We start from the raw sequence: 26,245 nt of genomic DNA, 5'->3' as shown, positions 1-26,245 counted from the left end.
TTCTCGAAGCTTTTCTGGGCAGCCTGCAAGTGCCTGAGGCCAACCTCAGCAATGGTTTTCTAACTGGCCCTCCACTGGCTTCTCTACCTTTTACCTTCTAAACTGCTGAGAGAGACAGAGAGAGAGAGAGAGAGAGAGAGAGAGAGAGAGAGAGAGAGAGAGAGAGAGAGAGAACACAAGAACTCCCTAACACATCAGATTGTATCATTCCTCTACGTGAAGACTTTAGACCGCTTCTTACAGCCTACAGGATGGAGCCACCCAGGCTTTTTCCCCTATACTAATTGTAGGTCTACTTCCTAGCCTCGATGTCTTCTCCTGTGCCCCACAGCCTGCCTGTCTTGACTGAAGAGCTCTGTCTCTGAAATGTAGGACACCACCGTGAGTCTGTGCCCTGCTGCCTACATCAATGCCTTTTCCTCACCCTCGCCCTTCATGATTGGCTTAAAAGTGCCTCCTAGATGGGGACTCACTGTCCCCTTTGTGCCTCTTGCCACCGAAGTCTGCAAACTATACTGTGTACCAAAGCTGAGGGGCTGCTCAGTGGCAAAAACATTCCAGAAGCACACAGCCAGATTGAAATAGCAACTCAATCATTTTATCAGCCACAGATAAAAACCTTTATTAAGGGGCTCACAGATTCTCAAGTTTAAATGGAGTCACTGCTCACTCCATGTAGGGCTCATCTAGTGGGCACATACATACAAATCTTGGCCATTGATCAACTGAGGCTGCAGTGGCATAGAACAAAACCACATTAAAATACTAATGCTTTGACCACTGCTCTGCCACGTAAGTGGAACTCTCATGGAAAAATGCATAAATCGTTTCTAGCTTTAGAGTAATATCACAGAAGTTTCTGGAACTTGACGATGGTGCCTCTGCTCAAATCACAAGGCAGAGAAAACCCTTTTCTCTGAAACTATCTTTTCCCATCCACAGCCGAGTGCAGAATAAAACCAAATCTTGTCATCATTTCTGCAATATATTGTCACAGTTACACATTTTTCCAATATTGGCTCTGAACTGAAAAAAAAAGACCAAAAAAATTCACTTCTTTTTAAAGTCAAACCTCGATATCACTTCTGTCCCTTCTCTTTGTCATATTAGATTCTATTAATTTTAAATTAATTGATCTACTAATTAATTAATATTTCTATTAATTTGGGCTTCTAAATATTGTATTATTCTTCACATCCTCTATTCCAAGCCACCACCCGGCCTCCTCCTGAATTCAGACTGTCACTGTCAACTCTTACCTGGAGGAATGGCCTGACCCTCATTTTCTCAATCTTGTCTACACATAAAATCTCATCACACCATCCTTCTCCTAAACGTCAAGGATGGCCCACTGCCTGGCCCTCTCCCGTCTGGAGATATTTACTAATAGCCTCCCACAAGCAGACAATGTTAGAAAATCCACGGTTAAACGGCATTCTGTAAAAGAGCCCCGGATATTGGTCTAGCCCCTACATATTCTCCATTCCTGGTTGCAATGGACTCTTCAGTCTATTGCTATGAATCACTCTTGCTCACCAAACTCTCCACTCAGCCCCTGGGTTCTGTTTCCTTGTCTAGAACACTGGTTCCTGCCTCACCTAACTTTATCTTTATAGATCCTTTCAGATCTAGAGGTCACTTCTGTAGACGCCTTCCCCCAAGCCTGGCACCTTAATCTGGCCCGGTGCTCTGTTCTGAGTGTCCACAAAGCCCTGTGTGCATGTTTCTGCCACCACACTTCTCATCCTGTTTCTGCCGTCTGTTCTGTGTGCCCTTCCTCCCTGTGACAAGGCCATTCTGGTACAGGTATTCCTCAGAGTTTCTAGAACGGCCACCCAGATTACTGAATGAAGAACCAGACCTCCCTAATCCCCAAACACTTAAGACAAAAATGGACCTTCGGGATAGTGATATGTTCAGTTCATGCAAATCACAACTCTCCCAGGCGACGAGGTCCCAGAAGACTCGGAACCAATGTGTTTGTTACTACAGCTCCAAGTTCTTTCAACCAGGACTTCACATGAGGGTGCCTGGCTGACTGGCTGATCCATGGTCTGGAAGACCAGCAGATTACTGAGGGCTCCAGAGCCTGAGCATTTCTGAAGGGCAGACTTCAGCAGTCCAGCACGCACACACGTCATGACAGGTGAGCAGGGGGATGTGGGGCCGATCACAAACACGCAGGAAGTAGCTGGGGGAGAACCTTAAACTGCTGGAACCAAAAGGAAGGTCTCGAAGACTCCCATGACCTCCAACATCCTCCCATTGCAAAGGGCTGGAAATGGCAGGAGTTTGAAGTGCTAGGGTCCAAAGGTGACCCTCAGGGTGGTTTTATGCATGAGAGGAACACAAGGTAGGTTGTTTCCAAGGTAAAGTCTGTTACTGTGAAAGTTTCCACCGTTTTCCAGCTCTCCTGTGGGCTGGAAAATGCTCCCACCCTGAGGTTTCTTCCTGGAGCCATGTGACGGACCTAAAGATGTCTGGCAGCTGAAAAATGGCTCCACAGCACCACATGCCCTCATTTTACCTTTAGAAACCTCGTTGAGTAAACATAAACACAGCTATGAGGTAGCTTAATGACAGAGTGCTCCCCAGCAAGCGCAAGGACCTGAGTTTGATCCCTGGCACTACAGAAACAGAAAACAAACAAACAAACAACAACAATGTACACACACACACACACACACACACACACACACACACAATTAAGAATCTTCTTGTCAGGTGGTGGTAGCACATGCCTTTAATCCCAACACAGGAGGCAGAGGCAGCAGGATCTCTGTGAGTTCGAGGCCAGCCTGGGCTACAGAATGAGTTCCAGGAAAGGCGAAAAGCTACACAGAGAAACTGTCTCAAAAATAAAAAAACAAAAAAAGCAAAAAATAAAATAAACAACAACAAATCCCAAAAACTTCTGTTTTAGGCACTTTCTAGTCTTTCCTCCTTGGGCTTATATCCTGATACTCATATCCCACCTGGTCCACATTAAAACCGAAGGAGCCTAGTGAGCAACAAAGCCAAAATGCAAACTTGATGCTCCAGAACCAACCAACTTTGAATTACTCTTGTTATCATCTTAGCTAAAGCTCCCATGTGACAATAAGTAGGAATTAGGCCTCTTAGCCATAGCCTCAAAATGTCTTCTGTACCCCCACCCTCCATATGCCTCTGGTCCATGGGGTCAGTTTTAAAGGTTTAGGACACATTTTGATTGGTCACAGCCACACAGCATTAACTGAGCAGGGCCTAGAGACAGTCTTCTTGGCGATCCATAGCCCCACAGAATGATGAGCTAGTCCACCCGATGCCCTGGAGAGAAGAGCTGCTGGTCTCAGTCAGCTCAACCAACAGAATCAATTCAAGGGTATCAGATACTTCCCAGATGTGAAGCAAGCCCCGGGAAACAGCAAAGAGGCAAGATCTAATCACTGTCCCCAGAGCATTGGCAGATATCCCGGTGCACACTGGTCCTAGGCTGGAAATTCAGCAAAAGGTACTGTGTAAGAGGCAGCGCACTCGATTGGAAATCTGTTTGGAGGGAGTCTTGTCAGGACCAAATCCGTCTCTATAAAATATGGTACCTCTACGTGAGGGCTTTATTTGGAGGAGGGATGCATAAATGCCATAAACACTTATGGCCCTCCATTTTCCTTGCAGTAAAGATCCACTTTAGCAAATTGGAAGGCAGGAGGAAATGGAGTTCTGGAAAACATGACTATAATCAGAGCTCTGCATGGGTGGTAGCTGTAAGAACTCCACACAGACTCCGTGTGGCCAACAGCAGCCTATTTGTACTTACCTGTGAGATCTCAGGCTTCTGGAAAGGTCCCTCACCTAAGAAGCTGGCTTGGCCATCTACACAAAGCCACACAAGCAAGGCCTGTTTGACCCTGTATCTTTGCTGAAACAATCACCCAGAAATGCTGAGGGGTTTACAAAAGCCCAATGGCAAAGGCCTGAAGGAATAAACCATGTCTATTTTCTTAATACAGAATTCCAAATATCTTCAAAATGTGCTTAGTGGCTTTGGTGGTAAGTCCTGGGGACACTACTGACAAGCTGGGTTGCTTCTCTACTCATGGAAGAATGGCTGTCCGTTGTCAATGAGATTTAATGACTCCCATGCATGTGCATAAACACACAGGCTCTGTCACAAAAGAACATCTCTCAAATACATGTCAGAGGATTATCATGCAGAAAACCCAGTGACCAAGACCAAAAGCTATGCATAGATTCATCTATAGCTTTGTTGGTAACTGTTTCAAGTATCTTCTTGGTGGCAGGACAGCAAGGAGCTAGCTGTAGCTGGTTGTAGGAGGGGGCCATACTGAGAAGGGCACTGATGAGCAGGGAGGGCAGGCAGTGGGAGGCATGGGTTTCCTTACCTCCTCTCCTGCCTCGATTTCCCGCACGGCACGCAGTAAGAGGTGGGGCCCATTGAACACAATTGAGCAGTTGGGGTCACAGCTGTGATTCAGCAAAGACATACTAAAGGAAAGAGAAAAGGGGGATCATCAACGCTTGGAGTTCAGCAGCTACATAAAATGGGAACAACAGTCAAACATCATTTTAGAGGGGTGGGAGTGGGGTCCAAGATGGGTCTGATGGAGAGGAAAGGGGATTGGGCTCTGGGAGCATTCACAGGCATGCCCCATAACCTGCTTCATATGAAGTCGAATGCTTCTAATAATACAGGCTAATTAGAGAAGCCTGATAACAGAATCATGGTTTGGTCCTTTGGGGGGATGGGTCACATTAGATATCATGTGGTAAGGGAACCCAAATGAAGGTGGTACTGACAAGGTAACCTGTAAAGAGATCCTATCCGAGCTAACAGCAATCACAGCAGTCACCCAAGGTGCCACTGACCCTCAGAGGGGCTCACTGCTGAGCTCTGGTAGGGGAGGGCTTTGCCTCTGCTAGATGCTCATGCTCAAGAGTAATCAGGGCTACATGCTCTCAGTAGGTCCTGATGCATTCTGGGAAGGAGCCTTGTCACTTCATTTTCCTGGAGGTTTCATGTGAGAAATGCAGTGACTTCACACTATGAACTGACAGTGATTAGGACGCACAAGTACTGTGTTGGAAGTACTTGCTCAGTACTGGAGCAGGGTGACTGAATTCGGCTACCACAATGACCTTGTGAGGATCACTTACAGATGAAGAGACCAAGGCCTAAGAATGAAATGGCTTATCCAAGGATGTGCAAATGAACTGTGACTGAACTGGAACCAGGCATCCTGAGCTCAGAGCCCATGCTCTGAAGCCCCCTACATTGTTGATTGTGATACCTGTGCTATGAACAGACCTGACCTGTAACCAATGACACGTGTGGGTGTGAGTGAGGAGGCTGAGTCTCAGATGCACTGCTTAGAGGAAACACTATACTTGAACCCTTGAAGCATAGAGACAGGATGAAAGTCAGGGTGGTTCTAGTACCGGGCTACACACCATCTAGTAGCTCGGGGACAAAGGCTGCATAGTGAGGGCTAAGGAACACTACAGCAGGCTACCCCTGAAGGCTCCTGAGCCTCTTGTAGCGGTGAGTGGAAAGCACACCGCCGCCGCCACTGCTGCCGCCAAAGTCAAAGTTGGTCTATTGGTACCACGCTGCCAGTCTGGTGGGATAACTGTGCTTCAACACAGGAGGCTACGGACAAAGCTCAGGGCAGTTCTGTAAGGATAACTGAATTCCAGGGCCTGCAAGCATCAGCCTATCCCAAAGTCTGCCTGAGAACAAGTGGTTAAACAGGAAGTCTACCTCGTCTTAATAGCATAACATATAACGTGGGTTATAAGACTTAACATTTTTACAGCCTCTTGTAATTTACTAAGTTTTGAGTTTGGCAATGGAGCTAGCTGCTACAAAACCCTTCTTCTAACGACCTCCAAAAGGCTGGAGAGCTGGATGGGAGTTAGTTGGTTTGGGATGTCTGCCATACCTGGGGTACAGGCCAACGCCAACCTCCTGCATCTCCGCATTGCAGATGGTGAATGAGTTGCAGATCACCTGTGGAAACAAGAGGGGCCCTTGTTAGACGTCCACTTGAGGAATCTCACAGGCACTCACAAAGGCTTGTTTTTTTTTTTTTGTTTTTTGTTTTTTTTCCCTTAAGGGACTGCTCAGAAGGGTCTCCCCAAGCATGGATGCTGTGCGACTTTAAAAGAACTTTTCAGGTACACATGCCCCAACCCAGGGGACACTCACAGCTTCAGGGAGCAAGGAAACCATTAACTGCTGTCTAACCCCCCCCCCCCCAACACACACACACATCCATGTTCTTCCATTCCATGAAATGTTCGAAATTCAAAATACAAGTAAGCTACTCATTAAAAGACTAGGCTCCTGTGGCACTGACATTTTTTCAGGCTGCCTGCCTGGTCCAAGGCCCCTTTATCTAAGGAATACAGCAGCGTGTTTGTTTTTATTCCTGTGGAGTGAAGTGCACCCTGAGGGCATTTGTGATCCAAGCTGCCCACAGACCATAAGGAGGACAGGAAGTTGCTCCGCGAGGCCACAGCATGTACTGGACACACAGAGTCCCTCGCCCGCCAGGCCTGTGGCGTGTACCTGTGCCCTTTGGTGAAGATAAGGAAAGAAAGAAAGAAAAACATCACACACAAGGAGCATTCAAACCTTGTTTGTGCAGGAGGTAAGACCAGGAGGAATGTGCAAGGAACTTTGGGGCTTGAATCACTAGTCTAAGACCCTGACACGAGACAATACCCACACAGACTTTAGGAAGGAAAATCAAGGTCCCTGCTCTCACAGAACTTAAGCGCTACACAATAAGAAGAAATCTCCAATATGGAGACGTTATCACTGTGGGGAAGGTGCCAAGGAGAGAATGTACAGTGAACAGATGTGAAGAATTCCCGAAGAAGTGAGTCTGCAAAGGCAGATCGGCTGACTACTACAACTTCAGTGATGTGGAGAGGTTGGAATGCTGCAGGTCCAGAGCCCAAGCACAATTTTACTCAGGCGATGCCTAGCCCCCTAAAGAGGCACTCCTGGCCCACCTTGCTGTCACATCTAACATGCTAATAAACAGATAAAACCTCTGGAATGGACCAACCTAGCAAAACCCCATTCTCCACCAATCAAAGGGCTAAGAATGCTACCAGACAGCATCCGAGGTCCATACCTGTGATTTCTCCACCATGGCAGTAATCTCCTCTCTAGTGTTCCCACCTATCTATTTTTAAATTTCTTGATTTATTACTTTGTTCTGTTACTATAAAAGCTGCATGGAACTGTTTCAACATTGGGACACGGGATTTGGGGTAACTTAAATCTGCCATGGCTGCTCATACTCAACTCCAGAATAAACAATCTCAGATTCCCTTTGAGGTGAGAGCTGTGTTTTTGAGACATGGACATGAGAGAAAGCTGTGAAGAAGTAGAATGAGGTGGCGTGTACACAGGGAGTGGCAGGGACCATGGGAAGGAGCCTGGGCTTCACTGGCGATCAACGTGTTGCAGGTGCCCATCTGAGTTCGGAGGGCGCTGATTCCAGGCTCTAGTGTTCCAGAACAAAGGGCTGCTCTAGGGACCCACGGTTAGAAAGAAAAGTAGGGACAGTTTATTAAGAGAGGAAATGCCCTCTTGAGTACAGGAGTGAGCCGGTGGGCTGAGAAGAAAGCGCAAGGCTATGGGGCATGAGGCAAATGGCCCTTCACAGTGTATTTCTATAACCTCCATTTATACAGCAGGATTTTCTTGAGCATGCTCTGTCCCTTATATGAAGCCCAGGAGAGGAAGGGCTTCCAATTTTCTTTGCCAGCGGGCTTCCTTTATACGTTCATCTTGATGTGGCTTTCTCTTCCCAGTCTGTACTCTCCATATACGAAAGTGTATGTCACCAAACAAACAAACAAACAAAAAGTGTGGAAGCCTTTGAGGTAAGAGTGTTTATGCGGACACAGCAGGAATGCTATGGAGCCCAAGAAAGCAGTTAAGACGGGAGGGAGCAGCAAAGAAGGTAGCTAGATCATACAGGGATTTACAGCTATGCTGGGAATTTTCTTTTCGGCCAGACTCCAAGCCAAGGAGTAAATGGGTCTGATTCTGCTCGCAAAGGATGGTTCTGACAGCTGTGCACAGAGCAGGCTGTACAGAGGTGAGCGTGCATGTGTAGCGCATGGGTCAGAGGCACTGCCCTACCGTAGGCAACGCCTTGGCCACTGGTAACAGAGGTGGGAGGAGTTGGCCACACTGCCACAGGCTTCGCTGGAACACTGCTGATGGGGAACGGAGTCAGAGAGTAACCCGGGGTTTGGCCTGGGAGAGGCTGATCATGGCTGTCACTTACTAAGAGGAGAAAGAATGCAAGAAGAACAAGCCTGGTACTAAGTTGGGGGGGGGGGTACGCTTTGTTTTGTTACGGTGAGTGTCAAATGGCCCAGGACCACCTCCAAGCCCAGAGGAGGAATGAACAAATGGAGTTTGGGGAGCAGACAGGGACAGAGATATACATTTAGGGTGATATACAGAAAGCCCATCAAAAAGGAAGAAGACATGAGCATGGTTGAGATAGACCATGACTACTAATGAACACCGGCTGTTAGAGTGTCTGTACAGAAAAGGCTGAGACAGCAAACTTCCATGTCAGATTTACAGGGAGGAACAGAGAGTAGGAAAAGGGAACTCAGTCCTCGGAGGTGTCTCCACTGCTGCAAACAGACATGAAAGCTAAGTAATGCGTCATTATCTGGCTTCCTTCCACCTCCCCTAAAAGTCTGATAAAACCGCAGCTCCAAATCAGGAAGTAAACTGGTGAACAGACACATTTTAAACAAATTCTGGTTAAATTGCTTTACAGGCATCTGTTTTGTATTAAGCTGCAAGGGTGTGCGGCCTGTATATGCCCATATACACAGTGGACGATAAGAATACAAGGCTAAGGGTTCTGTGGTTGTTTCTTGAAATTTTAAACATTCTTAAACAGCTACGAATTTGAGCGATGAGATTCCAGATTTTAAATTTTAAAACGTATCTTATAGTATATTCAGAACAGCAGGGAAAGCAATCCACCAACAAAAAGTCAGACCAAGTAAATCAAATTTGCTAATATTATAATGAAATTTTAAAAATTTTTTCTGAATTATGAAGCAAATTAAAGGTTCTTCCAAAGTATTTTTTGTTCCGATGGACTCTCTAAGGATGAAAGTCATGAACCGCACTCCCTCCAAACAAAACAAACAAAAAATATTATTAGTTTGGTGTTTCTCCTCAGACGTATTTCCTCACTTCTGGACTCTGGTGATGGTCTCCATTCCTTCAGCAGCATTTACCACACTGGAGCACTGCCCACTGGTACCCTGCCCTACACTGCCCACTGGTACCCTGCCCTACACTGCCCACTGGTACCCTGCCCTACACTGCCCATTGGTACCCTGCCCTACATTGCCCATTGATACCCTGCCCTACACTGCCCATTGATACCCTGTTCTACATTGCCCATTGATACCCTGTCCTACACTGCCCATTGATACCCTGCCCTACACTGTCCACTGGTACCCTGCCCTACATTGCCCACTGGTACCCTGCCCTACACTGTCCACTGGTACCCTGCCCTACACTGTCCACTGGTACCCTGCCCTACACTGTCCACTGGTACCCTGCCCTACACTACCCATTGGTACCCTGCCCTACACTGCCCATTGGTACCCTGCCCTACACTGTCCACTGGTACCCTGCCCTACACTGTCCACTGGTACCCTGCCCTACACTGCCCATTGGTACCCTGCCCTACATTGCCCATTGGTACCCTGCCCTACATTGCCCATTGATACCCTGCCCTATGTTGCCCATTGGTACTCTGCCCTAAGTTGCTCAGAATGCTTAAAACACTTGTTTTTTCAGATGGTGCCTTGCCCCCAAAGACTCCATTTTACAAGCAGCTGTCAAGTCCATCTTGGGGATGGAGAATGACCCTGTCCCTGGGTGGACACACAGATGGCACTAAACATGACAAGTACTGATAAATGACTTATTACTGAGAATACAAGGGGTATGATACACTCTATAAATTTATTGAAGTGAACTGGGAGTACAGGAGTACCTGAGGATATTAAAATCATATCACAAAAATCAGGCCCAAGAACTTACCGAACACACCAGACCAAGGAAAGGACACACCTTCCCCACTTGGATCACATAGAGAGCTGGGCACTGAGAGGGTGATGGCCCCAACAATCTATAACCTGACCATCCAGCGCATGCGGCAAGGGATGGGCAGGCACGAGAACTCCTGCTTCAGCTTAGCTCCAGTTCCTACTGCTTACATGGCCTATTCAAACTGCCATCCTCCTGTCCACCTGTGCACCACCCGGAACTGCTGTCCATCTATCGACGTGGACCCAGATCGGCCCTGCACTTCACCCGGTCCCTGAAGCTCAATTCCGACATTGCATCTTGACTCAAGAGCCAGCAACCAGCATCCTCAGATCCTTCTGGACCCAGACTTCGTGCACTCCCTCACCTCCACTGAGTCCACTCTACATTTCTATCAGATTCCAGCTCTGCCCTCTCAGGTGTCTTAAGTAATTCAATAACCCACACACACAGTTATTTATGTCCATACTGTGTATGTGTTTACTGTGTGATGTCTGATCTAAAAGTTAATATTAGTCATTGAGGCTATCAAGGAAAGCAAAGTAGTTGGCAAATTGTTGTCAATGATACCGCTGTGACTTGTGAATTTGTTATCTAATAAAATCTGACATCATGGAGAAACACAATCACATTTGTCTATGTTTCCAATATAGGGAACTCACAACACCCATTTACTTGGTATGTAGAACCAGGCACGGGGAGTGGTAATGTTTCATTCATTGTATTCTCATGCCTAGCTCAGCACAATGCCTGCCACATAGAAGCCAGTACTAGACACATTCAGACAGACAGATTGCTTCACTGATGTGGTCCTCAGCATTCCCAGGGCATCACTAGAACAGGGTCAGGGAAAACTCAAAAAAAAAAAAAAATCATAGGTACTCTCCAGATGTGGAGGAGAGGTGAAGTCTGGTCCATGGACAAAAGCAGGTGGGGGTTACTCTTCCATCTTCCCAATCTCTGTGTGTCCCTGCTGACAGCTTTCCTTATCTCCAGGCTAACTCAGCTTTTGCTTCCTTCTCTTTTCTTCTAGCCCAGGGGGATAAAGATACAACCATATCCAAGAGATGAGAGCAAAGGCTTGTCTGATACTCCACTTAACAGCAAGGAAACAGTGGGAGAGGGCTGACCAGGGTACAGTCAGGTGGGAGAGGGCTGACCAAGGTACAGCCAGGAGGCAGTGTGTGAGGTCTGACTTCCATCCCCAATACTACAAAGGAAAGGGGTAATGTTCTGGGCACAAAACAAACACCTGCTAAATGAATGGACAAGTGGGTTGCTTTCCTCTCTGCAAGAATCTCTTACACCTTCTCCTTTTTTACTCTTTTTCCTTCTTGCCTTTCTTCCTATTTTTCACGGTTATCAATCTGGCACACTCAACTGCTAGACACTACAATATAAGTAGGCACACACTATAATATAAGTAGGGTGTTTTCAAATGTTGCTTAACAAATTCCAGCCTTCTATAAGGAATTCTGTTCCTTTTCGGCGTTATTTTGATAGCTATGTACTAGTCTTTTTGGGAATAAAATAAAATGTAGTCATTTGTCAACTCCCACCTTTATTAAAAATGCTGGGTCCTGGGCCAGCGAGATAGTTTAGAGGTTAAAGTTCTATGCTACAAGCCTGACAGCGTGAGTTTGAAGAGGAGAGCAATTCCTGAAAGCTACATGGAGTGGAAAGATGGAGCCAACCACCAAAAGTTGTTCCTCTGACCCTGAAAATGCATCACAGAATACACATGTGCCAGTAGCTACCCACATACATCCATCATACACATCCACACAAAATGATGATAATGGTGATGATGAGGAGGAGGAGGAGGAGGAGAAGAAGGAGGAGAAGAAGGAGGGTGAGGATGATAGAATGCTGAATCCATTTAGTGTCACACTGATTAAGAAGAACAGAACCGGAAATACTTTTTGCAGAGGTCACAACAGCCACCATGGCTAGATGCTCCTCTCAGGTTCCGCTTCCTGTTGAAAGAACAGGTGGATTAAACAGATACCCACATATGCTCAGCCCATAATTTGAAAGTAACTGCTCTTTCTATTAAGGAATGAAAGAATGAAAAATCATGTCCAAGAATATATTTTATACATTTAAAAAGCATTAGCTATGCATAAAGTTTTCTTTAAAAAGTCTTGCATGGTAAGATATTAATGAATGACTATTTCATGCAAGAGGCACATTTAGAAATGCGTATCAACAGGATTATTCCAATAAAAAATGCTAAAAGAATTTCTCTTAATAACCAAGTATGGGCATTGCTTCAAAAATATTTTCTATGGCATGAAACTAGAAAATATATTTTATTATTATTGAATATGAAATTATGATTGAGTTTCATATTTTTCCTTTAAAATAACCAAGAGTCTATATCATGTAACTCTTTGTTAGATGCCAAAAATCTAGTGAGAAGGCACAAGTTGGTCACTGAACTACATTTTATGAAAACCTTCAGAGTGAAATTTGAAAATACACTACAACCAAGTTTTTGTGTCATCTGGTGTATGTTCTAGGTTTATAACCTCACATTCATGTTCTGAGGCGAAACATTCTCCCGTAGAATAGACACTGACATCAACTGATGCCAGAATACAACCTGGACACCCCAGAGACATTAACTTATTTTAGATACTACGTGTTCAAATTCCACATCCGTCCTCGAATTTTTAGAACTCTGTGTTATCTACTGTGGTAGCTAATGAAGAGTAGAATTGGAGACGGGAGGCAGAGTTATCCTTGTACCATCACCTTGGAACAGCAAGGCTGAGCATCTGCCTACAAGACAATGGACAACTGGACCAGAGCACAGGAATTCTGGAGCAGAGGAATTCTGCAGCAGAACCAAGGACCAGCCACTTCTCAGCACACATCCTGCGGTTACCAAGGGCTCCACAGCCCACTTCAAACAATAACAGTTCTTCAAATAACATAATGAAATTTAAAACATTAAATAGGCGGAAACTCGGTCTCTCAACATAAACATAAAGTGGTTCCTCAAAGACCGTCTGCACCGCTTTATAGTATCTCTATCTAATGCCCGAGTAGAAGGTTTGGCACACAGGACTTCAACACACAGACTGCTAATTAGTGGCACTCAAGGTGAACTTTCAAACGAGCTTACCGCAGTTGATTTTATTGAGTTTTCTGAGTGAAAAAAAAAATGGAGCTAGAAAGAACTGGCAGATTATAAAAGCAAAATGCAGAAGTTTTCATAAAAAATAACTGTCCTACCCCCACCCCACTGCTATAACTAGTATTTCTCTAGCCTTGAAAGCACAGTACGTACATTAGTCAGGGCATATTTTTCTCTTTCAGCTGTGTATGACATTTTATTAAATACAGATTGGGTTTTTAAAAAATACTCTTCTGTTAGCCCCAAGGGTGTGCAATCTCCAACGGGAATGGCAAGAGTGTTTAACTGGGTTCCTGGAAAGGTCCGTGAGAGGGGGAAAGGCAACATTTCTCTAATGAGGGCACAAAACCCAGGGGTAACTGTCTCTAGAATGTTTCCAGGAGAAGGATATTTACGGCAACCTTTTCAGTACCGATGTTGAAGAAGTAGTAACTAAAACAATGATTGTTCCTTCATTAGGAAGGTACAGGACAGCCTTCACGGAGGGTCAGCGGGCATGTCTAATCAGCTTTATTTAATCGTTCCATAGTGAATATTGGTATAAAAAAGAATCACATTGTTCTCCATAAACACATGCAATTAGTACTTGCCAATTAAACATTTAAAGATTCAACACAGGAAGCAAGGATGCTAGAAAACAAGTGATGCAAAAAATGACTATTTTATAAATTTGTCTCAGGATATTTTCATGATATCTTTAATCTGGCTGAAATTCTTTCAAAGTAGCTGAAGATGTTAAAAATGTTAGAAAGAGTATTCTAGTTGTATTTTTAAAGGCTCTTTACATATATAGTATACATATATGTGTATATATGAGCATTCTGTGGCAAACCTGTGTCTGCTGTCAGGCGTTGGCTCTCTCCTTCCACCATGTGGGTCTCAGGGATTGAACTCAGGCTGTCAGGCTTGGCTGCAATCACCTTTAACCACTGAGCCATATCTCTGGCCCATGTAATTCTACTGTTAACACCGGAAAGAAGAGAGCAAAGCTTCCAGTATGTCCACAGGAATGTGCTTGTATTTAACTTCTAAAACCTCTCTGTTATCCCAAGGTTCATGCAAGAAACACAACAACTACAAAATGTAACCTTGTGGTTGCCTTCTTAATTTTTAAGTCAAGGTCTCAGTACACAGTTCAAGCTGGCCTCAAACTTGTGATTCTCCTGCCTCAGCCTCCTAAGCTATGGGGTTATAGGCATCTGTCCTGTGCCCTGGCCTCACTAGTTTCCTCTTTTTTGTTTTTGTTTTTGTTTTTTTGGTTTTCTGACAGGGTTTCCCTGTGTAGCTTTGCACCTTTCCTGGAACTCACTCTGTAGACCAGGCTGGCCTCGAACTCACAGAGATTCGCCTGCCTCTGCCTCCCAAGTGCTGGGATTAAAGGCGTGCGCCACCACTGCCAGGCACCTAGATTCTTAAGGAAAAAATTCTAAGAAGGTTGAGCATCAAATTCCTGAGTACAAGATACTATTAAGACCTAATGCGACAAAAGTCTGTGTTAGTCATGTGGGTTTTTTTAAAATACAAAGTTAATTTAAAGTAATTCAAACTATTTGTATATCATTTATTAAATAGAAAATTCTTACATGTTATGAATTTTATTAAATATCTTTGAAATTACCTTTACAATGCAAATCAAATAGAATGCAACATAAAATAATCTTAAGATTTCACTATCTCATCTATATAGCAATATACTTGGACAGGTATACACTCCACTGATTGGCCAACTGCAAAGTGTTGGTCACACTTCAAGCTCTGACTATATAGCTGAGCATGCTATGCTTGAAGGATGCATAAGCAACAATGCTTGGCCAAGGCTAAAATCGGCGTCAAGGCCACATCCTAAATGAGGAGGCAGTAGCCATTAAGACTGGTTTGGTACTTCCCCTCCCTCCCAAGGCCACATCACCAAGTGCAAGTGCGTGAAGCCGCTTTGGACACCACACTGGCTTGGTGAGAGCTATCGACATTCTCATTTCCTAAGGGCATTCCTCACTACATCAAACAAGCGTCTTTGATGACAGAAAGCAAAACAGGAGTGATATCCTCCAGGCCCTACATGAATCTTCCTGGGATGCTATTACCCGGCATCTCATCTCATTAAGGCCATCTGATGGGAAAGCACTCGCTAGAGATGTCGGTCAAACACGTGTAAAAGCCGGAAGCTCTGCGAGGCCATTTCTATCATGCGATCTCCCTGCCATACCCCCAGGCTCACAGCTGATAGGATACTCTTAAATAACTTACTGCCAGACATTGTCGCAGGTTGCTATAGCTCTACCATAGAGTGTGGTGTCACAAGTTTCACTGAGCTGTATCCCTACTCAAAAGCCAATCACAATAAACTCAGCTTCCTCCCCCTGGAGCCTACTTACAAATTCTTTTGTTTAGCTTCAATTTAAAACAGTTCCCTTCCATGATAATCTAGTTTCATGTTTTCTTTTCAAGTAACAGGCATAGAAAACCACCCCAGGCAGGGTCTGTGTTCTTCACTGTAATCTGTCTTAGCTCTAGTTCTGAGTTCCTAAATGAAGTGTGCTGGGTGGTTTACATCAGCCGAATGAGATTGGATTGAACATAGCAGAGTGTGGCTCAAACCATCTGTGTTTTTCCATCCAGCTAATGGAGAAAATTACAGAAAAATGTTCCATGAGAAAGTTAAGACTGAGCACTAACTAGCTGCTTAGTGGAGTTCCCCAAACGTAAGTTAAATCCTGGTGCGTGCTGAGGTCACTGTCAGATTGCAGGGGGGAAGGTGAGAACTCCCCCAAAGGATTTCTGACAGCAAGGGTTTCTCATATTGGTCAGGTCTGACGTGCTAGGGTGTGACACCCAGAAGCATACATCACAGCGCATGAAGTGTGCATGACTCCGGTTCCAGTGTGGTTCCGTAGGAAGGTGTTCTGTGAACTTGTATTCAAGAATGTTTCAGAATGGAATAATGTCTTAGTTAAGGTTTCTATTACCGTGAAGAGACACCATGACTAGAGCAACTCTTATAAAGGAGAACATTTAATTGAGTGGCTTAGAGTTTCAGAGGTTTAATCCACTATCATCACGGTGGGACGTGGTGGCATGTAGGCAGACATGGTGCTGGAGAAGGAGCTGAGAGTGGAGAAGGATCTACATCTTGATCCTTAAGGCAATAGGAAGTGGTCTGAGACACTGGGTGTGGCTTGAGCAAACATGAGACCTCAGCACCTGCCTCCACAGTGACATGCTGGCTTCCTCCAACAAAGCCAAACTTCCTAATAGTGCCACTTATTCTCTGAGGCTAGTCCCTCTCATGGTCTCTCAAAGTATGTTCTATTATCTTTAAAAGACATACAAACCTAGGCCACGGAAAGATACACACAGCAGGCCATGGCTGCTGAGTATACAAGAGGTTCTCACCCATTCTTCCAGTCTCTATGCTCAAGCAGACTGCTTTCTCACGCTGTCCCTGGGTTTTCTACTCATGTCTTCCGGTCCCCACAGAGCTGGCAGGTCCCTTTAAATAGGGCAGTCCTTTCCCTTCTTCATCCCTGAACTACCACTGATCTTCTGGATGCCAATCAAGTTCCTTCTTGGGAGAAGACCTCAGATCTGCCCAACTGGAAGAGGGCAATCTCTTGGCTTATGAAGCAGAGCACTTGGTCACACATCTACCTCAGCATTTGGCACACTAAACAGAGAGCTCAAAAAATGCTCTGTGAGTGAAAGCAAGCTGAGCACATTTAATCTCAGTGACTGTTGCCTGTAACGGCTTCATACAGACTGCCTACGTTTGGGAGGCTGAAACAGGAGGATAGTGATTTTGAAGACAGTTTAGGCCACAAAGCAAGTTTGAGGACCATCTTGGTGATCAACAAGACCCTGTACAAAAGTTAAAAATAACAGAAAGGGATAGGGGTGTCACTCAAAGGTGGAGCCCTTGCTTGGATTGCATGAGGCCCTGGGTTCAAGCCTTAAGGAACAGACAAGTTCTTATTGCCCTCTCCTTCTCTATTTTATTTTATCCTATATTTCTTCCTATAATAAACACTCATTTAGCAACCTACATAGACAAGATTCTGAGCTACTCAAAGGTATAAGAAAAAAATCCCACACCAACTGCACTGGTGCCCAATGGTCCAGGTCATCAGAGTGGTTGGGGCAGGTTGGAGAAAGCTCACTAGAGAAGGGACACCAAGGGAGAGGCCCAGAAGCTGCAGTTGTGAACACAACAGAGACCTTTTATTCCTCATGGGGAGCAATGAATATTGCCATAAATGCAATACCTAGACAGACAACTTTGACTTTCCAACCTTCAAGGTCATGACATCTGAAAACACCAGAAATGATCATTTAAAAGTAGAAGAAACGAGGACAAGGTTCTGCCCCAGCAAGTAAGTGAGATGCCCCACTACTTCTCCTTGGTTAAAAAAGATGCATAAAGCTCTGCGCTGTGTCCGTCCACATGTCACTGAAGTGGCAAGGGAAATGTATGGTCATGATTACTGTTTTTCACAGAAAGGGCTGAGCACAGGGAACAGTGATCTGAAGAGGAGAGCAGGGGACAGCCTTGGGGACATCAGGCACCTCCTTGTCCTTAGTGTGCTCCTCCGTGACTTGCCAACTTGAAATCCATGCCATTGACCCACTGGAACAAAAGGGTCCCTAAAACTTAACCATACTGTTCGAGAGAGGAACACCTGTCATTTCTCTGTCACTAACATTATGGAATGTGTCACATTCAGATTTCTCCTGACCACAAGGAGGTGGCAGGAAGGATCTCCACAAACACGAGGCCAAGAACTCAGCACTTTCCTGAGGCTGCTGCTCACGTGCTGTCATGCACCAGCTGAGAAAACTCATTTCTGCAGAACTCCTAAGGAGAGGCCCGGGCAAGGCAAGGTCTAGGCCTGGGACCATTTGCAACAGAGACTTGCTTATTCACTAATTAAAGAACTATGATGTGCCCGAAGCAGTCACAGGCACAAGGAAGGAGAGAAAATTACCGCTTTCAGCATTTTGCTTTATTTCATTCTCGAAGTATGTCCAGTAAGGTTAAAAAACGTGTTACATTTCTCTCCAGTTTTGACAAATTTTATAGCCTTCCTTGGCCAAAGAGGATTTTCCTACTATCAGCCATATTTCTTTGTGAGTGACTCTGTCATAATACAAATTGTAATAATGTCGGATGACATTCTAATCTGTCAGATCAATTTAGAAACACAAGAGTCTACTGCTCTCCAGCGACCCTGGGAGGCACTCGGCCTGCACTCTCTCTGGTCGTCCATGTACAGGCTGTCCATGTGCAGCCTTGCTGGGGATTATGAATGCCAGCTGGGAGGCAGGAGTGAAATACAAAGCTTTTGATGCTCCACTCTCTTGCGGCCTAACTGCAGCAGGCCACCATTCCTAAATTAGTACCACAAAAAGAAGGATATTCTCTCCTGGAGAGGGCAGGGATGATTAATCAGCTGCAAAAAGAACACGTGACTAAAGGAAGGAAGAGAAAATGAAGCCTGACACTTGGTTTTGTGAGTGTCTCGGGGTCTGTGGCCACAGGGACCCATCAGAGACAGAGAAAGAAAAAAGCACCTTCCTCCCAGCCCACCCTCCTCCCAGCTCCCCTCTGACAAACCCTACCACTCTCTCTTGTTTCACAAATATGTCTTCTGCCCTCTATCACATCACATTTAAAATCATGGGGGAATAAGGCTTTTTATGTGGGGAGAAGTGTGCTAAATTGCTCACGTGCCTGCATTTATAAGCCACTGGCCGATTCATCTTGAATAGGAAAGGCCCAGAAATAAAAGGCCAGAGTTGAGCAGAGAGCTGCAAACCAGAGGTGTTGTGAGGATTAATTGAGAAGATAAAAGGAGGCCTTGGAATGAGTCCTGGCACACAGGAAGCATAGTAAATGGTAGCAACTAGAAGAATAGTCCATCAATTCTAAGACACCCTTAGCTAGAAAAGCATATTACACTAAGAAAAATCGTCAACAACAGAACCCTGTCAGGCCACCAGTTGTAAGACAGATTCCAATGCCCAAAATCTTGTGTTACTGAAATACTACACACACACACACACACACACACACACACACACACACACACACACACACTATAGAGCCCTCGAGGCTTCTGGAAGAAAGCAAGTTGAAATCTATATGGACATGTCCGTCACTACCGCCATTTGAGACTGAGTTTCTAACCATCTCCCTGTCTCCTGGAATCTCCCCACTGAAAGGCTGGGCAGTTCTGGCTCTCTCCCTGAACTTTTAACACCATTCAGAGGCATTCGGCTCCACACTAGGTCAGCCATAATGGAATAGACTACCAGAAGTCATTCAAAACCCAAACTATGTCCCTGGTATGAAGTCACAGGGCTTGTGCCAAGCCAGCGGGACTTGCCAAATGCGGCTGCGCTCTGTGGTAACTTAATGAACGTGAGCTCCCAGCACCCTCCTTCCATATTGAGTAGAGTGGTGCCCATTTCCCTTGGAATCAAATTGAGTTACTTTAAAACCCAAGTTCACATTGCTTTTCTACCATTACATAGCTCTCTCTAGATAATCGAATGAACGCATTTTGGAGGGTAGAGTGGGCAGAGATGCTGAGGATGGATTTCACAGTCATTCATCATTAGCCTGACACATGGAAGAGCTAGGTAAAGACCTTTCTGGAATTAGGTGGCTATTTGGTATGGAGAGTGCTGGCCATCAAGGTCACAGGACATGTAAGAGAACCAAAGAAGGAGATATAAGGCATCCACTGGAACCTGGGTGGTGCTCCTCGCCCAACACTTGTCTAGCATGTGCAAGGCCCCATATTTAACACCTAGCCTTCCAAAAGGGCAACAACAATAAAAGGTATTTATGAAAACTTTATGGAAATAGAGGCACACCTTAGTAAATAGAGGCACATTGTTATCTGTTTCGTTCTAGTAATTTAGGGGTCATTAAAACACCAGCCAGTCCTTGATATCCAGGGCCTGTTGCACTTGTTGGCTGTATAAAGGCCTCAGTGGATTATCTAGCCCATGCTCACTTTCCTCTGACACAGGCATTTAGGAAATGTTTTACAAGTCTTTACAATTCTTAGCCATGAGCCTGGAAGTCCTGCCTGTGGTCTGACCATCCACTCCCTGCTTTTCCTTCGTTCTCTCCTATTTAATTATTCTCACTGTTGCCTCCACTGAGGAGTCTGAACTTCCTACATAAACCAGCCACCGGACTGTTCAGTGTCACAGAGACAAAAAGCTAAGTTTTCCTTGTCTTGAGCTAAATTCACTTCATCATTTTTAACAAAAACATTCTGAATGATCCTCTCTTTCCCTCCAGCTTTATTTGACACACGCCTTCTCCTAACCCCCCCCCCACACACACACACATCTAGACAAAACAGAACATGCTCACAGAAACAATTAGGGTTGGTAATTAGGGCAAAAAGAAATAAATTTACAGATGCGAGGCTTCTGACTTTGACGCCAAAGACAACACGGCTGCGCAAAGGTCCAAATGAAATCCATACTGCTTCTGAGAAAAAGGTCCCAATGATAGGAAAAGAGAGGTTGGCTCACAAAAATAAAACAGAAGTAAGTAAAGATCACATTTGTATAACTTGAATTTTAATAGGGCTAGAGGGGGAAGTCACTGGAAAGCCCAGGTGCAGGGAAAAGGAAGACAAAGCATTATCATTAAAAGGCAAGTCTTGAAATGCAAACGTGGGGCCCAACAGGGATGTGGGCAAAGAATGGGAGTGGACTGGGCATGGAAAGAAGAGGATCCAGGGAATAAATGAGCTGCAGGAGGAAATGTTATGAAGACCAGAAGCGAAGAAAATCCCTGTCAGCGCACATCTGTATCGTTACAAAGAGAAAAGATGGACAGGGATAGGAAACTATGTAATAAATACAATCATGGCCACGGCTGCCAGATGATGGTGCAGCTCACTGTCATCTTAACTGGGGTAAACGGAAGAGCCGGCTGTCACAGCAAATGAATGCAGAGCCTGCCAATGAGCAAACACGGAGAGCAATGACTGACAGGGCCCATTATCACTACTGTTCTAATCGAAGTGACTTGAGAGGGTCATGATGGAGGAGGCTACCCAAATCTCTTGTTAATGACCAATGAAAGGCATATCCCCTGTTCTCAGCATTGCCTGCATTCTGAGCAAATGGAACACTGGCACCAACATGCACTAAGCAGATTTTATGGGGCTTTTATCTAAGCAGAAGGTAAATACACCAGAGGTCTGCACTGCTGCAGAAAACTGTCAAAACTCTTCCTAAAAAGATGAGTCCAAACTCGCAAATGACCTCAAGTGCTTATGAGGAGTTCCAGCACAAGCCGATGAACTGTGCAGCTCCCCGCCCTCAAGGACCGCATGGTCCACCACCACATGCTGCATGGCTGTATCCCGGAGGGACTTCCTATCCTCGCTTATAGTAAGATACTGATGCCATGTGGAAAGCAGCCATCAGAGGAGGAGCGGGAGACTCAACGCAGCATCGAAGTCTTAGATTCTAAGACAAAGGAACTTGACAAGCATGCAATCACGAAAACCTACAAACATCCCAGAAAATAGCAAAAATAAACCAAAAACAAAACCAAGCACGTTTGGGCAAAGTGTTGCTATTTCTCACAAAGGTTAATTCAAGGTAAGTTAAGAGTTCTTTGGTTATAATACTGTTTGGGTGGGAGTTCCACCTCAACCCCTGGCACCCTAGCATCCTTATACCCAAAAAGTCTAGAATGTTCTGGTGGAAGCTCCACCTCAACTTCCCTCCCCCATCTCTTTCCCCAAACCCTCCCCTTCAAAGCCCACCAAACACAGCTCCTCCCCCAGAAAGGCTAAGACCACAGGGTATATAAACCAGACGCGTGGTTCATGGTTTTTCTGGTCTTGCCTCCTCTCTGCAGGGGGTGGGAGGGTGGGGGGGAATCGCCTGGGACCATTAAACTGGGCCTTTACCTAATTTGGTCTGATTTGGATTGTCGGCGTAGAGACCTTCAAGGTGCAAAAGACTTATCAAATACAAATGACTACCAAGTATATCAGGGAACAGAATTGTTTCATACCTTCCATATTTAAAATTCTCCATGTTGGGAAATTTGACTATATACTGATACAATCCAACCATACGAAACCCTTTAATTAACAAAAAGTTTTTTTTAGTACTTAACTCTGAAGATGCAGGGGTAGGGATTGGCACTCTTTAAAATATTTATTTATTCATTTATTTTTTGTTTTGTTTTGTTTGTTCAGGACAAGGTTTCTCTGTGTAGCTGTCCTGGTACTTGCTCTGTAGACCAGGCTGGCCACAGACTCAGACATCTGCTTGCCTCTGCCTCCCAAGTGCTGGGATTAAAGGTGTGCACCACCATGGCAGGTTAGGAAAGTCATTTTTTTAGAAAACGAGCTGACAGAGGAAAGCAGCAACAATGGAAGGCCCACACAAACCTTCCCAGTTCCACTCTGTGAGGAGAAGCCATTTCCATTGTTCACCACAGTGTTAACCTCACAAGAGAAGCCTCGAGATCAACAGTGAGGGTTACTAACGCATGCTTAGCAAACTGTACAGAGAAACAGCAGAACTCTGAACATTTCTCATCATTCTTATTGAACATGCCGGGCAGTGGTGATGCACGCCTTTAATCTCAGCACTCGGGAGGCAGAGGCAGGCGGATCTCTGTGAGTTTGAGGCCAGCCTGGACTACAGAGTGAGTTCCAGGAAAGGTGCCAAAGCTATACAAAGAAACCTTGTCTCAAAAAACAAAACAAAACTTTCTTTTTGTGTGTATGGTGTGTGTACTCTCAACTCCCTGTATGTGGTATGGTGTGTGGTTTTATTGTATTTGAGTGTGTGTGTGTGTGTGTGTGTGTGTGTGTGTGTGTGTGAGTGAGAATAGTCAAGTGCTTCTCAGCTTTCCCAAGTGGTCATTTACCAATACTAGCTAATTGCAAGTGCATGTCCATGACACTTCAGTGGATCAAGGACACAGTCCAGGAGAAGATGGAGGAGGCAGTGAGAACAGCCACAGGAAAAGGTAAGAAATCACTTAAGACTCTCTCCTGCCAAACTGCCACCGCCCCCTGTCACTCCCACAGCATCCCTGTTACTTGTCATCATCTCTAGCTTGCAGTTTTACATCTCTCTAGCTCCGTTCTGCCCAACCTAGTCTTGAAATTGCCACCAGATAAATATTTCTTAAGAATGGATTGAATTTTTCAAAGAGAAATATGATATCTGCCCAGTGCTGTAGCATAAAGACAAAGCATCTTGGTGTGATAGGAAAGTGCCCCCGCCCCCCCAGAACCTGCTCCCAGCCCAGCTTCCCACTGAATCCAACACTCACTCGATCTTTCTGTGAAGTGGCTTCTCTGCCAGTCTTCAGGCATGACCCATCTTCATGCGGTGTTATAGCTTTGTTCACAGAGTTTCCCCTTTAAATGATACCTTTGAAAAAGATTTACTTTATGTGAATGAGTGTTTGCCTGCACAGTAGCTCCTGTGCACCAAATGAGTACTTGCTGCCCATGGAGGCCAGTGGTGGGTGTCGGAGCCTTTGGAGTTACCATAGTTTTGAGCTGCCATGTGGATGCTGGGACCCAAACTTGGGTTTTCTATTAGAGTGGTCAGTGCTGTTAACCATGGAGCTGTCTCTTCAGGCCCCAACTATGTGTTTTACAAACTATCTAATCATTGTATTTGTCCTTCATGATCAAATGTAAATGCCATCTCTTTCAGGAAATGCTCCTGCATTCCACGGACTTGTTATGCACCTTCCTAATGTTTTGTTCACACATTAACTGCAGCCTTTCCAATTCTCTCCTTTGAAGTGAAGCTAATTATGAAAAGCCAATCTCTATCACTGAACACTAAGTGGCTGAGACATGACCCCCTCTGTCTTGTGAACACTTTGTGGCTCTTATCTGTGCAACTGTCCTTTCAGATTCAAAAGTTCTAAGTTCTGTGAGGTTGTGATCCTTATTTACCTTGAAAAAATGCTTTCAGAGAAAAAAATAAATATGTATTTAATATATATTTGCTATGAGCATACTGTGATACAGTATACATTGTGATACTTGTATTATGTCAAGGTTGCATTTACCTATACCACCCACTGAAAGAGAAATTCTCCTCTCCACAGTCATTGAAACAACCATACAATATCCTTTGTGCTCCATCCAAGGCCATTTTTCCACATTCTAGAAGTCATCACTATTCTTATTTTTGAGGTTTTGAATCTCTTCATTGCTATAACAATCTTATCCCACAGCACATGTCCTTCTAGGAATATTATATGTTTAGCATGAAGTGCCTTGACTTCTTGTAAGTTAAGTCCTATCATACCTGTCATTTTACACACTTTTTAATAAACTAATTGTTCCTAGGATTCATAAATGATGGTGCATATAGTTATAGTTCAGTTGCTGAGGGAACTTTTGACAAAAGTATTCTAGAAAGCACTTAAGGAAAGGAATATCCAAATTAATATTTTTTGGTAAATACTGAAATTCAAGACCAAAAACAAAACCTTAAAAAACACCCAATATTTCCATAAGAAGGATATATAAATAAATTGTGGTATTTTAAAAGCTCTCTCACACTAATGTTTCTGGCATATCATATGGTACATTGCCACACTTATTTAAACAGGAAAATGATAAACTGATTTGAAGAAAAGCATATCTCATTGTGGCTACCTACTCCTTAGAGCCTGTTTGTGATCAGCTGCTCAGTAACCATCTGAAACATCCACAAAATCATGGAAGACCCCAGGGCAGACAGACTTGTTTATCTCTGCTGAGACAGATAAGGAAACCAAACAGGAACCATGAAGTACCAGCGTCATCTACTCAGCTCTAAGCAGGCAGAGGATTATTTTTATGGGGCTAATTCTGTCTGCTTGCTTACAAGGTCTATCAACCACTAAGATGCACAAGCATGACTTTCTTCCCTGATATTGTCATTCTCTCTAACCCTAACCTGACTTTGTCTTCCTCCACAGTGCCCCTCATTGGGTGTGACCCGGCTGTGACCAGCTGTCAGCCAGCTGTGGTGCCCTGAGGAGGATGCAGGGATAGTCCTGCCTTTTTGAGTCCATCCTGTGATAATGCAGGTTGCCTGAAGTGACTTGTCTCTCACTATGCCATCCTGGGGCCAACCACTGCATACCTACTGCAAGGCACTGGAGGTACCTCTATGTATCTTTACGGCAGGTTGTATGCAAATTCCTTGGCAGAACCAAACCTCAGAAAAATAATCACCACCCTGGCATGTTATTAGTCTAAAGTCCTCTAAAGTTTACTGAACTGGAAACTAATCCTTAGGCTAACACACTCGGTAAAGATGAAGGGAGAGACAAATTATACCAAACCCAATGACATGTGTCCATCGGTGGCACCTGCCAATTCCTCCTTCCCAAAGAACTGGCACAGAAAACTATGGAATGGATTTAAAGCCAAAGGTAAACACGAGACTATCAACTAGAGACCAGTTTTCTATGAAATGAAGTATTATTCACAGAGGTTCATCTCGCTCTAACTACACCATTTCCCCATGACTATTAGACTTGCCTATTTAGCAAAAGGGGTGGGGGTGAGTGGGCATTACTTTGATACACGGTACAAATAAAGCCTAGATATGAGCATTCCCCTTTCCTTGCCCCTATTGCAAGAACTTAATTTCCTCCTTTCTCTTTTCCCATCGGTCCCCTGAACTCACCACCCTACCTCCCACATTTCCCTTTCGTGTCTCTCTGTTAACAGGCCTGGAGGGAATTAGAGTGGTTTGTCTTCACTCTCCAGCCCCACCTTCTCTCAGGGTATGGCTCCCTCTTTCTAATTTGAGCCTCTGTGTCATTACCAACAGCCTTCTTTTGCCCCCTGGATCTTTCACCGCTGGATTTCTCCTATCTGCTTTGACAAATGCATTTCCTCCGCCACAGATATATTGCTTCTATACTTGAGGAGGCTCAAACCCTTCTTCAAACATAAGCTACCTGTCAC

General features: G+C 44.7%; 1 protein-coding gene across 1 annotated transcript in view; it reads right to left on the bottom strand.

Annotated features, from left to right (window-relative positions):
* Positions 1-6,013, bottom strand: part of LOC118593387 (histone-lysine N-methyltransferase SMYD3) — a 138,249-nt gene extending 132,236 nt beyond the window's left edge. The window contains exons 1-2 of the mRNA XM_036202815.1: positions 5,943-6,013; positions 4,386-4,488 (exon numbers count right to left, since the gene is read on the bottom strand). Coding sequence (XP_036058708.1) covers positions 4,386-4,488; positions 5,943-5,974 — 135 coding nt within the window. The 5' untranslated portion in view covers positions 5,975-6,013. The remainder of the gene's footprint in view (positions 1-4,385; positions 4,489-5,942) is intronic.
* Positions 6,014-26,245: the final 20,232 nt, after the last annotated feature.

The sequence above is a fragment of the Onychomys torridus genome, chromosome 11 (assembly GCF_903995425.1).
Source record: "Onychomys torridus chromosome 11, mOncTor1.1, whole genome shotgun sequence".
Lineage (NCBI taxonomy): Eukaryota > Metazoa > Chordata > Mammalia > Rodentia > Cricetidae > Onychomys > Onychomys torridus.
Note: the sequence above shows the minus strand (reverse complement) of the source record. Positions and strands in the feature narration are given on the sequence as shown.